Consider the following 17,671-nt stretch of genomic DNA (forward strand, 5'->3'; position numbering starts at 1 on the left):
AGCTGATGAGACGTCTGGATGTGATAATGAACATGGCAGCCGGCTGCGGCAGAGAGCTGTGTGAGTGCACATCGCAGGACGGAGACAAGCCCACACACCCTGGCCCCCGCTCCAAGATGGCTACATACTGGAGTCGGGTCAAAAAACACCTCAAGAAATCGCTGTGTTGGCTTGAGAAGAACCTGATATGGCTGGCTGCTTTTAACTTTGTGCTTGGTTTTCCCATTGGCTTTGGCATACCAATTCTGACTACAGTCCTGCTAGTTGTTCTCTCTGTTTCTGTTGACTAACACTTGCATTAGGCATCGTCACCTATGATGCTTATCTGCTGCTCACCTTTAAAGTGTGACATGGTTTGCTGAGGAGGAGAAAAACAACTTGTGAGGGTGCTGAGTTAGAAAGCTGGGCCACAGGCAGTCCACCATCCTGTTATCCTTAACCTTGATAACAGATGAAAACAATAAAATGCACTGCAGCATACTGCAAAGTCTGTTTATTTTTATTGTTTATTGTTTATTGTTGTTTTTATTTGATATGGACATCACAAATACATTGACACTGTCGCAGTGGACAGACCAGATGCTTTGCTTGGGTGATTATAGTACACGTGCTAATTTTCAACACCAGTCCATAGGCGGCTTTTCTAAAACACACAGAGCATATGATCAACAATAATAAAAACAGAATTCATGTTCGCAGCAGTGATATTAGTAACAATAATAAACTAAGTCTAATATTTATACGTGTGAACATTGTTGTTTTGCTTTTAACCATGCTTTTAGTCCTCTGTTAAAAACATTTGTATCAGTCTCCAGTTTCAGGTGAGTGGGTAGAGTGTTCCATAGGTTAACGCCTTTTACTGAGAAGGCAGACTGTCCAAATGATGTTGTACACCTAGAAACAATGCAGTCACCACTATAGGAGGCCTGTGTATTTATTTGGCTTGAGCTCTGACGTCTTTTTATCAGTGCAGAAAATTCTAGAAATGACTTTTATATATTTATTATTATTTTTTACAAAGTTGGTAGTATTTCCCTTTCAGTGCATAGAGACAGTCTGACGGCCAAGTAGCATGTTGTGATTTTACCAAGAGGCTGTCAGCTGCCATACTTTGGAACCAGGTTTATCAGCATTTCAGCGCAAATAAGTGCTGCTTCACAATGTAGGTTTATTAGAAAGAGCACATCTCAAAAATTTTTCTATACAGTTCACATATAGGTTTGCAGTCATTTCATTTGAACTCATGAGCTTCCAAATAGGGCTGGAGCGTGTTTCTCCGGTCTTTCCCTTCACCAGTTTTAGGTTGTATGCTAAATGTTAGCCCCCTGGCGGCGAGTGGCAGTCTAGACATGTCACAGTTTTGTCCACAGGAGGACTGAAGTTTTGTTGTGGGATATACCTCAGTAGTGCAGGAACAAGACAAGCCTGCAGAACTGAATTTGCCATGTCGACTGAAGACAGGTGAGGAAGTGGGTAACATCCTCAGTGGTGGGAGTGTGGGAAAAGGCAAGCTCAGGCCACTTGGAATAGTAATCAGATTGCGGAGGAGCAGGGTGGGTAAAGGCTGTTTTATCATTAGCCTGGCAGAGGATGCATGAAGCTATGCGAAATTGGACTTGTGAGTCCTTTTTTGGCCACCAGTAAAGGTCTCGTAGACGCTGCTTGATGTTAACAATCCCTTGATGACTCTCATGAGCAAGTGTGATCAGTGCGTGGCACAGAGAGCATGGTGCAATGAGTCTTGAGCCTCCAAGGACGTGGTTATCCTTGACTGAGGGTTCATCTCTGATTTTGTAATATGGAGCCAGTGTGTCACTCACTGATTGAATGGATTAAGGCAGGCCATCTTCCATTTGTGAGCATAGGGCTGACAGTTCAGGACAAGAGGAGCAGGCAGAGTCAAAGTCAGCCACTGGCAGGGAGCTCAGGGTAGCAGAGATTTGTGCCACCATTTCAGGTTCAGCATCCAGGGTGGAGTCATGGATGCAGCCAGGGGAAGGTGGGAGAGGCAATCAGCCGTGTAGTTCTGGGAGCCTGGTCAGCAGATGACATTGTAATGCAAACAGAAGGCACGCAGACCAATGGGCTACGTGCATGCAAGCCTGACCCTTTTGTGTTGAGAAGTGTGATCAGTGCCTGGTGGTCTGGTGGTCTGTACGAGGGTAAAGCGACATTCCCACAGGTATGTTTGCCATTTTTCTGCAGCCCACACACAGGCAAGTACTTCTTTTTCAACAGTGGAATATTTTTGCTCAGTCTCAGTCAGTGTGCGGGAAGCAAAAGCCACAGGTTTTTCTGTACTACCAGGCTTTATTTGTGCAAAGACAGCACCAAGTCCATAATCACTTGCATCAGTGGATATCACAGAGCACAGAGCAGGGTCGAATAGAACAAGTGCAGGGCTGTCCACAAGGAGTCGCTTAACGTCCTCAAAGCTGGTTTGTTATATATGCTGGCTGGCTAATGAATCTCTGTGTGACTATCTCTATGGGGTGTCGGTCAGGACACGGTAGGCAGGTCTCTCTTTCTTTTATTGGAGAAAGGCAGGCGTAAGGTAACAGGTGCATCCTTGTTATGTGTGGCTGTAAAACAAGTTGGAACAGTAAATTTACCTCTGAATATTTGCAGTGTAAGACCACTCAAATGTACTGATAATAACTATAGAATAATAATAATGACTATACAATAAGGATACTGAAGTAATGCTAATACTAATTCCACCCATGCCTTGCCAAACCAACACAGCCCTTTGACACCTCCCCGGCCAGGCTGTGTGAAGAAAGAGGAGTAGTCCAGGAGGCAAGATTGGCCTCAGCTCCAGGGCCAAATGTGTCATGGGTGAGAATGAAGACTAAGCCCTCCGCGTCTAGAAGCCTTTCAATCCAAGCCTTTCACCAATGGATAGTTTTTCAGTGTTAAGCGTCAAGGAATTCATTTTAATAACTTTAATGGCACACAGACACACCTCCTCAAGGTTAGCCAATGCACAACGGTCATTTTACTTGATGGGGATGAAGACTAATGTCAACATAACAATGGAAGCTAATGTTAATGCTAATGAATAATATCACCCAGAGGGAGCATGTAGGTAGGGACTAGAACGAGGAACACCATAGTTAAGCTCTTCGTACTCAGTATTGTAGCTGACACACTGTTTTCTCTTTAAGAGATAGGATTTAAGTCCAGAGACTGCCAGTCTATCAATACCAAGTGTTTTAACAATACGGTGTGATTGACCTTTGCCCCTGCACCAACATCCATGGCTAGTAAGAGATCATTGGTCACTCTAGTAAGTGTGGTTTTAGTTGAACGAAACTATCTGACTGAAACGCTTCAAACAGATTGTCGGAAGACATATGATCAAGAAACTGAGCAGCTACAATTTTTTCAAGTATTTCTGAGAGAATCGGCCAATAATTATTTAAGGCTTTAGGGTCAAGGATAGTTTTTAAATAGATCACCAGACACCAGCCATCCTAAAAATGAAGGCTAAAGTGCCAGTTTTAAGTGACATATTCAGAAGTTTGAGCAATGTGTGGTCGAGAATCCAAAGAAGCTCTTTGTAAAGTTTAACAGGTAGGAGGGCAAGGGGCTCATCCAGCAGAGTGCGCCAATTTAGAAAGTGTGTCTAAAGGGATAGCATCAAATTGAGTTGAACAGTACACTGATTAATCTCTGGAGCAATGATGGAAAATGTATGAGTGAGCTGATTTGGCAGGCTATGGGTTGAGTCTATTTTTTGTGTGAAAAAAAAAGTTTCCTGTAGAGCCAAAACAAGTAGATACAGCACCAAAAAGAAACTTGGGGTAATGTTTGTTAAGGTTAATGATTTTTGAATAGTAAGTGGATGTGGCTGTGGAAAGGCTGTGTTTATAATCTGGCTATCATGCCAGGCGAGACAGAAGACAGAGTTTAATGGTGCGCCAGTTATGTTCTAATTATCTACACGCGTGCTTTATAATTAGTGGTGCTACCATATCCACTGCATCAGGTAGGGCAGGCTTTACACTGTCCATGAGGTCATTCAGAGACTGTTGCTGATTTGAGAAAGAGGTGAGAGCAGTAGGAAGAAGCTCAGTAAGCAAAACTGTGCTGGAGGCATTAATGTGCCGACAATGTCTGCCTCCCAGCTTCATGTTTTGTATAGTTTTAACTTCAATTGTTGTCACAAAATTGCACTTAAAAGACAAGAAATTAAAATGAATTCCATCTTTAATCAGAATTCTGGCTTTATTCTCAGAATTCAGATTTTTCCCCCTCAGGATTCTGTCTTTAGTCTCAATTCTGACTTAGCTTTTTTAGATTTCAGCTTTAATCTTATAATTCTCATTTTACTCAGAATTCTAACATGAATCCCAGAACTTAATTTTTGCCCATTTTTCTGGAAAGATAAGGACTTAAATCGGAATTGTGAGGATAAAGTTAGAATTCTGACTTTAATTTCAGAAATCCAAAACAAAAAGTCAGAATTCTGAGATAAAAGTCAGAATTCTTATATTTAAGTTAGAATTCTGACTTCATTCTCAGAACTCTCATTTCTTTGCTCAGAAAGCTGAGGCTAATGTCAGAACTATTTATTTATTTATTTATGTGGCCTAATCCCCTTTGTACATATTCCTCAGCTTTGCTCAAAGATCATGACTTGCTTTATCAGTTTTTTTTTTTTTAATTCCATACATTTCATTTGCAAAATCCTTCCATTTAGAGTTAGTTAGGTTATTATCTTTTACCCAATTCCTTGTAATTTGTTTAATTAGAAACAAGTGAGAATATTTCTGGTGTTTTCCCAAGTTGTCGTACTATTCAGAGAAATAACAAAATTGTTTGACAGTTCTCTAATATTTCCCATGATTAAACTGTATACTGCATCCTATTTATTATTATTATTATTATTATTATTATTATTATTACACATTAATTCAAATTTGCTTTTCTGGATGGTTAGCTTGTATTATGTTTACTATCATAGTTCTGCCCCACAGGCTCATATTATAAGCATATATTTTATTAATGCATTTATATCTTGAATCAGTCTCTTTTTGAAACATCAAAAGAAATGGGACTAGGTAGACCATATTGTCATGATAGGGTGTTAAAACAAAACAAAACAAAACAAAACAAAACAAAACAAAACAAAAAAACTCATTTCTCTGTTCCCAAACATTTGTCCAAGTTTACGGAAACCTTTAGAAGCTCACATTCTAAAGGTTTGATCACCTTTGTTAAAAGAGATCACTTCCGGAGGATCACTTCCAATGTCTTTTAAACAACTTAAATCTTGAGAAAATTAATTGTTACAGTGGTTTAGGGATGTCGGTATGGACTGGGTATGGACTCTCCAGAACTTTGGATCAGGTGAATCCAACTTTGATCGCATAGTTCTTATAGTAATAGTGTAGTAAAAGACACCAGAAACGCAACTCTAACTGTATCCAGCAAAATCACATCAGACAGCGTTCAAACGAGGGCGTAGGTTTCCTTCCCAGCATCGGGGGAGCCAGGGGACAGGTCGTGCAGAGGATTTGTCATATCGTGGTCTTTACTGAGTTAGTACTAGTTAGTAGAAAAACAATCACAGGTAAAACAATCACACGTATTTACGACTTAGGCAGTGGGAAGTTGGAGCTTAGGAAGAGCACTTGAAGGCAACAGATGGTCTGCCCAATGGAGGTGAAGCCACACTTGGACACCCAAGTGTGGGCTTGGCCTGGTCGACTGGCCCATAACGCGGAACACGTGTGGTAGGTCTAACTTTGTCCTCTGTGTTGTGTGCCGGTGGTTGGACAGCAGACATCACCCTGGGTGTGTGTGTATGTGTGTGTATGAAGCCTGCTCTGTGCACGGACATAGTTTGGATGACTTTTCAGGACTGCCTGTCCGGTGTCTCTGCTGGCATGGACGGCTCTGTAACACCACCAGCTCCTACCAACACACTGAATGGACACTCCAAAACAGAAGAAGCGCCCGTTACGCAGGACACCAGTGGCGGCTGCGGCGCCTGCTTGAGGCGCATCCAGGGCTTGATACGTGCAGACTACAGGAATGAGATCGCCTACATCATAAAAATAGCGGGACCAGTGGTAAGCATGACTCTGGACTCCTCACAGGGCCTTGGTGTTTTTTTTTCTTATAATACAGTGCTGTTATCTCTAATAAAACCGCTTTGCCCATAAACTCTCTCTCTCTCTCTCTCTCTCTCTCTCTCTCTCTCTCTCTGCTATTGATCCTTATAAGGTTAAGCTATGCCTCCATATAGATTGCAAAGAGGAAGTAGAAATATAATATAAACGGGTCCGTTTTTTTTTTAAACAGCATCCTATATTGTACACTAGTGTTTTTTTGTTTTTTTCATATTGTCCACCTGTTCTAGGCTGTATAGTCCAAGAGTTTGTAATTTAAGTGAGAGTTGCTGATTTGTGTGAACAGTAATAAAGTGATATACTCAAGAAAAATTAATCCAGACAAAATATCATGATTGAATTCTGTGCTCACAAATATTCTGTGCAGTTTTTGGTCAGTCAGAATCAGAATCAGAAATACTTCACTGATTCCCAAGGGGACAATGGGTCAGTTGCAGTTGCTCAAATTCTCAAGAGAGTCATAAGAGGCAGAAAAAGAAATCAAACAACTGCATTAACAGTTTCCTGATCACAAGCCAGCTTGCCTGCAGGTTTCCACTCTAGTATCCACTCACAGTACTTTGTTGCCCTGAAAACTGCCTATAAAGCGGCGCCTCCTGACCCTCATCTTAACCCCTGCCATGACCAAAACCAAAACCACAGCACTGCCTCACGGTGGGGGCAAAAAACGAGGAAAGCAGCTGCCAGTATCCAGGCTCCTAACTTGTCTTCTGAACGCCATGTGCTCTATGAATAAGAAAATGAGGGAAGATAATTGTGTTTGTTTTTGTGCTGCAGGTCATTTCGCAGTTGATGATCTACATGATCAGTTTCACCAGCACTGTGTTCTGCGGTCACATGGGGAAAACAGAGCTTTCAGGGGTAGCATTAGCAACTGCGGTGAGAAACGTCCATTGATTCCTGTTTGCATTGGCACCCCACCGCATCCCACCCCATAGTGTCTCATGATGTTGTGTTTTTCCACTCTAGGTTATTAATGTCACTGGCATATCCATTGGCATGGGTTTGGCTTCCGCCTGTGATACCCTCATATCTCAGGTAGCGTCCTCAACAAAGGTTCTTGTTTCTTTTTATTTTTCTAACCAGGATCCCAACCATTACTGCTGGGTTCCCAGGTAGTCCTAGGGTGTCTGTGAAAACTCGTCGACTGTGCTTTCAGATCAAGTTTGTTTTCTTGTCCCAATCATACTCTTGGTTAGTCGTGTAACAAGTGTTTTCTAAGTCTCCTTATTTATGCATCTCACTCCCGCTCTCTGCCTGTTCCTTTTAGACGTATGGGAGTGGAAACTTGAAGCGTGTGGGAGTGATTCTCCAGAGAGGGATTCTGATTCTGCTGTTGGCCTGTTTTCCATGCTGGGCCGTCCTCATCAACACTGAGCCAATCCTCCTGGCTGTCAGACAGAGCCCAGAGGTTGCCAGGTCAGCCCCGATCTAGAACACCTACTACACCTTGAGCATGTCATACAGTGCAGGCGGCAGAGCCCTCTCCTATCTAGAGCCCTTCACAGTGCCCATGTTTTACAAAGGCAGGCATTTCTAGTCTTGATCCCATTGCTCAGGTCATCCAGTTTTGTTCTGATACGTGTAAATGTTATCATATGGTTAGAATAATGAACAATGTCTGGCTTATATGTGAACAGCCAAGCTCAGGGGAAAGTAGTTGGACCAATGATCTTTCAGTCATGGGCATATGAACACAATACTTCATTTTTCATTGATGTTCAGAATTAGAATCAGGCAGATACGATAAATACAAGCATGTCTATGGGACATTTGGGAGAGAGACACCCAGACAGTTCAGTGAGCCAGGTCAAGTTGAGAAGTATCATTTTACTGATCACATGGTGGTCTCATAATATTTGAGATGTAACTTCATTCATTATATAGCTATCTTCAGTGCTCTTGTGATTAGATGCCACAAGTTCACATGGTGACTTACAATTTCTGTGTGTTTCTTTCTGTCACAAAGCCTCTCTCAGCTGTATGTGATGATCTTCATGCCTGCTCTGCCAGTGAGTTAGATGGACTGTGTCCTCAAAACACAATTCAGGCCGTTGTGCTATGATCTTTGCATTCCATCATAATGACCAGAACTACAAGCTCAAATTTGCACTGCCTTAGGGTGCGGTGTTGTCACACTTGGCCTTAACCAGCTGCTGCCATTGACATTTTGCTTACTCGTATTCACATTCTTTCTGCAGGCTGCTTTCATGTACCAGCTGCAAGCGAGGTATCTGCAGAATCAGGTGCAGTCTGTTGTGAATATAATAATAGCTGAGGCATAATCGTTAAACATGTTTTTTGAGATGGTAACAGATACCAAGGTGTTGTTTTAGGCAGGAGACAATATTAGATCTTACCTCCACATATGAATTCATATTTTTCTTTGGATGTTTAAGGCACCTACTGCCTATTTTAAAATACTCTGCTAATCTACTAACTTTGTAGGATCTCCGTTCCATTGGACTTTGTGTAATCACAGTGATTTGAATATTTTTAGATTATTGCAGTAAGCAGACTGGAACTGAAACTAGGCTTACTGCCAGTATTATATCAATAGCAATATTATATCATTATTGACACAAATGTGTGCTGTGGCTTACAGGAAGTTATCTGGCCTCAAGTAATAACTGGAGCATTAGGGAATGTTCTCAACGCAGTAATCAACTACATTTTCGTCTTTCATCTGGATCTGGGTGTCGCGTGAGTTTACCCACCACTGCCATTACTTGTTGTAAATTAGTAACCATCACACTTTGACTACAGTGGTCCCTCGTTAATCGCGGGAGTTATGTTCTAAAAATAACCTGCAATAGGCGAAATCCGCGAAGTAGTCAGCTTTATTTTTTACAATTATTATAGATGTTTTAAGGCTGTAAAACCCCTCACTACACACTTTAGGCAAGCTGAACGCATTCTGTACTGTACAGGAGACACGGCACGGAGGAGATTGATTGACAATGGTCTACAGTCCCTTAGCCAATCAGGACACAGAACACAATGCGTTGTTAAAAAAAAAAAAAGCATGCAAAATTGCACTAAAAAAAATCCGCGAAACTGCGAGGCCGCGAAAGGTAAACCGTGTTATAGCGAGGGACCATTGTATTTAGTAACGTGAGTTTACCCACCACCGCCATTACTTGTTGTAAATTAGTAACCATCACACTTTGACTATTTAGTAACAATCTGAATAACCATCTGGATACAAAATGTGTAGACCTAATTTCATATGTGTGGACAGTTGACAGCACATGGAGGTTTATCAGTGAATAAACATGGTTTTCACTGTTTCTGTTTTTCTACCCCTGCTCTGAAACCTGCTTGTTTCTCTTGATACCAAATGAAGAGGATCTGCAGCAGCTAATGCGATCTCACAGTATTCCCTGTCTCTGATCTTATTTACTTACATCAGTTGGAAGGGGCTGTACAAGGCCACATGGGGAGGTCAGTACTTCTCTCCTTTTGAGGAGATTTTGACTGCTGATCATATAAATCATCATCAGATCACAATATGAATTTGATAATATTTTGCTGAATGTATTCTGAGCCTGACTACAGTCATGCTTTTACCGTCCTGTGACTCAGTCCTCTTTCATCATTAAAAATCTCTGGCCTTAACAACGTGTTAATTAGTTGCTCATGCTGAGCATTCCAGTGTGTAATCTGTGACACATTTAGCTCCACTCTACAACTGTTTAATGCGGCGTCGAGGAAAAGTTAAAGGGATGAGACGTTATTCCACGTTTTTCCAACAAAAACTGTGACCAAACTCTTTAGTGCACTTGACTCTGGTCTTTTTCTTCAACTGCAGTACAACAACAAACAAAGTCCACACACTGGAACTCTGCTTTTTGCAGATTTTATTGTACGTCCCTGCGTTGGAGTGAGGCTGACAGTCTTCCTCACATTCAAAAATAAATAGAAAGTCACCATCTTCAATACATGCTGTAGGTCACATGACAGGAGGCTACTGTTTACAATAGTAACAAAATATGAAGGAAAAAATAATAACAGGTGTGAATCTATACAATCCATATTTACATATTTATAAATATGAACACAGATAAATCTCTCTTTGTCTTTCTCTCTTTCTCTCTCTCTCTCTCTCTCTCACACACACACACACATGCACATTACAGACCTGCAAAGATTAGCCAAATAGTTTGCTGACATGTAACACAGCGATGGCTGTTTGCTTGACATTTTTTACAGTGATGAAATGTCAGGCTGTTGTCACGGGTGAAACTCAAACGCACAATGAGATTTTTGCACCCGTGACCGGAGTGAACACAATCACACTAGAATAAAAAAAACAAAAACAAAAAAAAAAACAAGCGAGCAACACACAGCATCTACACTATATGACGAGGAGTGTTTGATTAGTTGTATTGCATTTGCTAAAGAATTTAGTTTGCTTTTTTTGATAAAAACGTTAAAGTGCCAATGGAGTGAAATTGTGACGGTGAATTAAGAGAGAGAGCAGAAGTAGCAAAAGGATTTGAATCACCGCAACCATGAGAGGTTCTTCATGGGACAGGCATAACAGCACCACAAATTTTTAATATAAAATAATTAATTATATAAATAATTTTATATTAGTTTTTACCTGTTTTTTGGGGCCCCTGTCAGGCAAGGGCCCTTGGAATTGTCCTAACTTTTCCCCATACACGGCGCCCCTGGATATTATTTCCACTCCTTTTCCACTCCTAACCCTAAACCAAAAACATCAGGCTCAGAATCTAGCAGATTAGATTGCTGTTCACAGTTCAGCACCTGCCCAGGTGGTTTTGGATGTGTGCAACTACTTTACTTCATGATTTTCGCAGATATATTTTAACATATTTTGTACAGCATGAGCTTCATATCATCAAATGTCCATCCTTAATATTCTTATCCACTTGGTTATAAACCAGCTTGATTCTATTCAGATTAACAATCTCTGTCACGATTAAATAAAATGAAAACGTAAACGTAACATTGTATACATTTGCTTGACTTAAAAACCTCTGACTCCTAGGTTGGTCACTTGACTGCCTGCAGGAGTGGGGTCCCTTCATCAAGGTGGCTGTCCCCAGTATGCTGATGCTCTGTCTGGAGTGGTGGATGTTTGAACTGGGAGGATTCCTGGCCGGTTTGATTGGTGAAGTTGAGCTGGGAGCTCAGTCGGTTGTATACGGGCTGGCCACCATAGCTTACATGGTAATTCCATTTCCTTCCTTGTAATTACAGTTGCTGGCCGTCAGCTAGTATGTTGATGAGTGCACCCAAAAATACTCCAGAACTAAATGTTTGTGAACTATGGACGGGTTGACTGTAGAAATCAATTGCCCTTCTGGGACTAATAAAGTATTTTTAATCTGAATCTGAATCTGAGAATTAAATGTTTGTGTCAATGCGATGTTGAGAGTAAGTTTGTAAAAAAGAAAGATCATTATTTAATTCCAATGAAGATGCAGAATGTACACTGAAACATGTCAATGTTGTATCAAAGAGATCAATCACTTAGATAGTGTGTTTACATAATACACAATAATACACACGACAACAATAATTTTATTTAGTTTAATAATTTTATTTTACATATATGTATATACATATATATATATATATGTGTGTGTGTGTGTATATATATATATTTGTATGTGTGTGTATATATATATATGTATGTGTGTGTGTATATATATATATATATATATATATATATATATATTTTTTTTTATTTATTTTATTTATTAATTTTTTTTAATTTTTTTTTTTTTTTTACCTTATCCTCCTCCACAGTTCCCATTAGGATTCGCTGTTGCAGCCAGTGTGCGGGTCGGGAATGCTCTTGGTTCGGGCAACACAGAGCAGGCCAAGCTCTCGGGGAAGGTCTCTGTCATCTGTGCAAGTATGAGCCAGTGAATAAATGCAGTCAGCATGGTCTCTGCAGAAAAGGGCAACCATTATGTGAATGAAGTCATATGAACAACCAGAGCCAGCTGGAAATGTTTGGACTCAGTCATGATAATAATAGAAACCAAACACGCATGTCTTGTATCCATACCTTACGCTGAATTCATGACACAATTAGAATTATCTTTTAGAAAATCAATAGAAAAGGTGCCACAGTTAGTCAGCTTATTCCAACAATTAGAGCAACATTCAAAAGAACCTTGTTAGTTCCTGGTTCTTCCATTTTCATTGGTGATTTTAGTATGGACTTTGTTCTAAATTACATTTTCAGACACTGTTAAACTTCATTAACATGCTATATTTCTTCCCAACACAGTCACCATGTCATGTTTTGTTGGAGCTTCTCTTGGAATCCCTAAAGACGTCATTGGATACATTTTTACCACCGAGCCGTGAGTGTAGACAAAACATTCAGTTTGTTGTAGACACTTGTTTTCCTGTAATCACGTTCCTGAAGAGACCCGCACGGAACGGAGGGCCATGTGGCCATTTCACAACGTCATCGTGCCTCTCAGTCATTAACCAAGATCATCACCTTCACCCTGAGCCAGAAACACTGAACCATGAACCAAATACTGAACCATGTCAGCAGACTGATATTTTATCTTTGCTTTGGTCACGTGTTACAGGACTGCCAGTTAATTTGTGGCCACAATGACCATGACGACACAGAAATTATGATAGATTTGTGTTTTGTTCCAGTTTTGTAAAAATGTGAAAAATAAATATTAATCTCATTCATAACTTGGCTCGAGACCGTTTTGATGCAGTTACATCATCATAAAAGTAGAAAATAGAGGTCATGCCTTTCCCTTAACCTTGTATTTCAGTTACACTTGACAGTATTTTGTACCTAAGAAGAATCTCTATCTGCATGTCCTCTAGAGAAATTATTCAGAGGGTTGCTGATGTCATGATCTTATACGGCTTCTTCCATATCGCTGATGCCACTGCGGTGAGGGGCATTGCTGCACAAACTAATTTCATGTCATTGCTTAGCAAAACAGTGCAGACTTGATTGTGGCACACGCCGAAGACTTGACCAAGTCTGTGCTTGATCTCCACAGGGTGTGATGGGGGGTGTTATCAGAGGAGCAGGAAAGCAGATGATGGGTGCTCTGGGCAACATGGTGGGATACTACTTCATTGGTTTCCCCATCGGTGTGTCCCTGATGTTCGCAGCCAATATGGGAATTTTAGGTGAGAACAGATACACTATTTTCACCAACTGCAATTCTGTAATCCTGTGTGATGCTAGTCAGATATCATTCAGGCAAGCCAATAACAACCTCCTTCCATCTCTGTTATAGGCCTGTGGTCAGGATTCATCATATGTGTGTCATTACAGTCCATATTCTTTTTAGTTTTCCTGTGTAAACTTAACTGGAAGAAAGCCACTGAAGAGGTGTGTACTTTAATCACTTGTCCAAGCCCAGCAGTTTCTCTTTTGCTTTGCATTTAACATGGCATATAAACAACCATCCCCCATGTCTCTGATCAGGCTCTTCAGAGAGCAGGAGTCCAGAGCACACAACAAAATGAGATGGTCGGGATGGAAAATAGTGGTAAGTGAAGGCACCTTCCTCCTTTTCGATTCCTTCTGTAATTCCATGAAAGATACCTGCTATAGGGACACTCTGTCTGTCAGCTTTTGATACCACAGATGACACAGATCGGAGCAAGACCCGGGTCAGGACTAGACCTGTTCCATCCAGTTGTGTGGGCTCTGAGGACAGCAACGTGAACATGGAGGTGCTTGGTTCAGGCCAGGCTGCATCCACCACGGTGGGAGTCATTCTGTCAGTCAGACAGCTGGTTTTACGGCGTGGCCTGTCTGTGGTGATCATGGTCCTCATCCTTGTTGCTGGCATCTTCATCAGTGACCTGCTCTCCAAGCTGCTAAAATGACTCTCTGTGGCTTAACAGTGGCAAACAGACTGTTGGCTGTTTGCATTAGGTCTGACAGCATCTTAATGTGCATCCTCTCTGTTCTAGCTGTGGGGCAGCAGTGCCTCTGGCCTACACACACATACAGACACTGCCCTGTTTGCATCATTGTATTCTAACACTATGTCCCAATTAACATGTCAACATACCACCTGCATTAACATGCCATCTATATACAGATATGTTATCGAGAGAGGGAAGCATGCATGTTAAAACGAGGTGTGAATGCAAGTCCCAACATCAGATCTAATAATCCCAATAATGTATCTGGATGCAGAGATCATGTGTTAATGCAGGGTGTAAATGAAGCAAACTCCTGCAGCTCCATACTGAGCGCTGACAGCCAGTTTGAGAGCAAACTACAACTTCATGTGTTGTAGTAGAAAATGCTTTAGTAACATAGCACATGTACATGTAAACAGATAAGCATAAAGAGTTAGGAGTCATACAGAATGAATTCCATTTTTTTTTTTTTTTTGGAAAAGTGAAAAATGTGGGATATTTTGGTGGGAGGGATAAGAGTACATGGGAAATTGTAACCCAAACACCACTTTGGTGTTTGACAGATTCAATCAAATAATTTTCACAGAGTTAAATGGAGACACTAAAGATGAACATTTAGTTTCAATTAAAAAATATATAGAGTCAGTCCACATTAGTTTAGTATTTCAGCCTCACTGACATTAATGTAATGAACTACATTATTTTTGAGTCTCTTGCTGTAATTGTATCAACTGTATGTGGTAGAATTAAATCTTTTTAATTTGATGGAAAATTGTTGTTTTAAATGCATTGGCATAAAAAGCACAATCTGCACACATTTAACTGGATATAGTATAGTTTATTTATATTTGAATCAACTTTCCAAACTACAAATCACTGAGGTGCCACTGCACATGAACAAGAGGTTTTATTGCCTATTCTGTGTTGTTCTATCTATCTATAAATTGGAGAAATCTCTGTGTGTGTGTGTGTGTGTGTATGTGTGTGTGTGTGTGTGTGTGTGTGTGTGTGTCTCAATTGTCTGTGGCTCAATTATCTCTGCCACTGTATGTCCAATCGACTTCAAACTTGGCAGGTGTGTTGCTGAGGACCCTCTGCAGTGCAGCATGGAGTATTTATGGCTCAAAAGCAGCAAAAATTGATTTCATATTGTTATTTGTAATGTTATGTTGACAGACCACAAATGGCACGACTCCAGTGTGAGGGCAGTGCAGCACCTGGAACGTCTATGGTGTGCAGACGCTGCAGTTTTCAAATGCTCACAAGACACACAAGTGTATTTCTGCACTGTCACACACACAATACACAAGGCTGTGTGGCTCTTTATACGGTCTACATAATTAATTCAGCACATGGACCGAAACAGTCGATTATATCTTTATGTTTGAAAGATTAGTTTGTAATGTTCATATCTAAACTGACATTACAAGGTGTGTTACAACAAATAAAATAAAAACAATATTAACAACTAAATTAAATGTCACCTGTGACTTGTAAATCAAAAGAATGATACAAAGAAATCACACAAAGGTAATTAATCATTGTTACCAACAATGTGCAACAACTGAGTCAGTGTTGCACACTGGGCTTTCTGCTGTTAGCTGGATGCTGTAGCTAACTAATTGTTACTACCAGCAGTGATAAGGACTTACTTTCTTGAAAAATTTGCATATATCCCTGCTTCAAGTTCTCCTAACGCTGCTCTCAGTTGGCTGTGTGTAGCATGTATGCTGCAGGTACCAGCAGGTAGCGCTGCCGGCGGAGTGTAAGGTAGCAGTGAAAACGAGTGGATTTTCAGTAATCTGGGTGTTGTCTATATAAACAAATGGAACGGATTGGATAACAAAGCACTGACGAGGCTCTCTACCTTACACAATTTGGATGCACAGGCTTCAGCCCCCCTAAAATAGGCCTAACGACGCCACTGATGCTGGCGGGAGAGTGGAAACCTTTAATATGAACTCACTGTCAAAAAAGAAGCAGGATGGACTGCACAAAAAGTGGAGAGAATCCAAGAAAAGATGCAGGGCAAGAGAAAAGGCACTCGGTGCTATTCTAAACACAACCCCCCAGTCTCCTGAAAGCTTACTGGAGGAGGCAGTGGCTGAAGTACCAGCAGAATCTCCGGTGGAGCTTCCTCAAGCAGTGTTATCGCAACAAGTGTTTCAACAAGTGGAAAGGCACCACCATCACCAGAGGCCACACCTACAAGAGCCAAACAAAAAGAATGAAAGAAAAACTAGCAAGACTGCGGAGGGAAAATACAATACTACAAGAACGCATCAAAACTGAAGAACGAAAAACAACGTGAATTAGGAAAAAAATGCAAGTTAGTAAGTTAAAAACAAGTTAGTGAGAAATTCAGTGTGCCAGCAGAGAAAAAAAAACAGCAACTGAGAAGAGACTGGAAGTTGTTTTCTTCTTGTCAAGTGATCAAAACAGTAGACGTCTGGCTGGAAAGAAAGACAATGTTGGGCAGGCAATCAAGAGGCAGTGACGGGTTCTCAGATATAGGCTGTTTTATATCACAGAGGCTAAAGCAACTGACCGCAACACGTGTGCGTGTTATCAGCATGACAAATATGTGACTCCTCATTGATAGCATGGCATACAGGGGCATAATTCAAACACAAAGCTTGTCATTGCTGCTCAAAGGCATTACATGCAATGTTGAAAACAAAAAATGCATGTACAGGGAATGCACAAAGTGTTGTTATGATGAGACTCAGCTGGCTGAACACAACCCTCTTGATGCTGCGAGGTGGGAACACTGGCAAAGAGAGGATGTGACTGTTGGTGATAAAGTGTACAAGAATCAGATCAAGGAAACAAAGTGTGGCACTGCTGAAAAACTGGTTGAGGAGTATAGGCATGAGCTGGAATCAGTTGGAAGCCACCAATACAACTGGCTACACGAGTGGCGAGCGGTGACGTTTTTGTGGTCATGCTGTGGTCCCAATTTCATGCGAGTGCCCACGAGGGCGCGAGCTCTAAAATTTTTGGGCATTTATTTATTAATAAAAACGCACAATATGGATTTTAACTATACTATATCAACTTGACAACTCGATTTTGATAGACACGCGTGCACATTTTGCCCCAATGTTACTAACACAATGTGTTGCAATTTACAGTGTAAATGAAAGCGGAAATTATTAGAACAGACGGATGATGCAGTAATAACCAGTTACAGAGTCAAGCAAATGACACATGAACATGCTCACAATGTTACCAACAAAATGTTGGAATTCACCGTGAGATGGGAACTATTGGGACGTGCCACGGGGTGATGCAAACACACAGCAATGTCACCAGCTAGCCTACATGGTCAGTGAAATGACACACAAACATGCCCAACTGCCCATCAGGCTACGCACCAAAGTGATAAACGTCAGAGAACACCTCTTTTTCATAACACCTACAATAGCCTAAATCGCTGAAACATGCCAGGTTACTCAATTGAAGTTGTATTTTCACCCATTTTGATTGGCACGATGCAGATGAAAGAACAAACTAATGTTAACGTTCCCGTACTAGCTAGCCAGCTCACGACGTTAACGGTAGCTAGCTGTCAAGTGAATGACTTGTAGTTGCTGCTGAAAATTTCAAGCGAGCTTGCTATGTAG

General features: G+C 41.0%; 1 protein-coding gene across 2 annotated transcripts; it reads left to right on the forward strand.

Annotated features, from left to right (window-relative positions):
• The first annotated feature begins 5,700 nt into the window (after positions 1 to 5,700).
• Positions 5,701 to 15,303, forward strand: LOC115363099 (multidrug and toxin extrusion protein 1-like). 2 transcript variants are annotated; one of them, XM_030057182.1, is made up of 17 exons: positions 5,701 to 5,741; positions 5,868 to 6,080; positions 6,918 to 7,019; positions 7,110 to 7,178; positions 7,411 to 7,559; positions 8,110 to 8,152; positions 8,342 to 8,386; positions 8,746 to 8,843; positions 9,487 to 9,584; positions 11,158 to 11,339; positions 11,922 to 12,030; positions 12,412 to 12,487; positions 12,981 to 13,050; positions 13,163 to 13,295; positions 13,406 to 13,500; positions 13,597 to 13,660; positions 13,744 to 15,303. In XM_030057182.1, exons 2-17 carry the CDS (start codon positions 5,895 to 5,897, stop codon positions 14,001 to 14,003), a joined length of 1,779 nt encoding a protein of 592 aa, XP_029913042.1. In that variant the 5' UTR covers positions 5,701 to 5,741; positions 5,868 to 5,894; the 3' UTR covers positions 14,004 to 15,303. The 2 variants fall into 2 exon arrangements, with proteins under 2 accessions (XP_029913042.1, XP_029913035.1); XM_030057175.1 differs by lacking the exon at positions 5,701 to 5,741 and having other exon boundaries at positions 5,780 to 6,080.
• The last annotated feature ends 2,368 nt before the right edge of the window (positions 15,304 to 17,671 follow it).

Source organism: Myripristis murdjan, chromosome 1 (genome assembly GCF_902150065.1).
Source record: "Myripristis murdjan chromosome 1, fMyrMur1.1, whole genome shotgun sequence".
Classification (NCBI taxonomy): domain Eukaryota; kingdom Metazoa; phylum Chordata; class Actinopteri; order Holocentriformes; family Holocentridae; genus Myripristis; species Myripristis murdjan.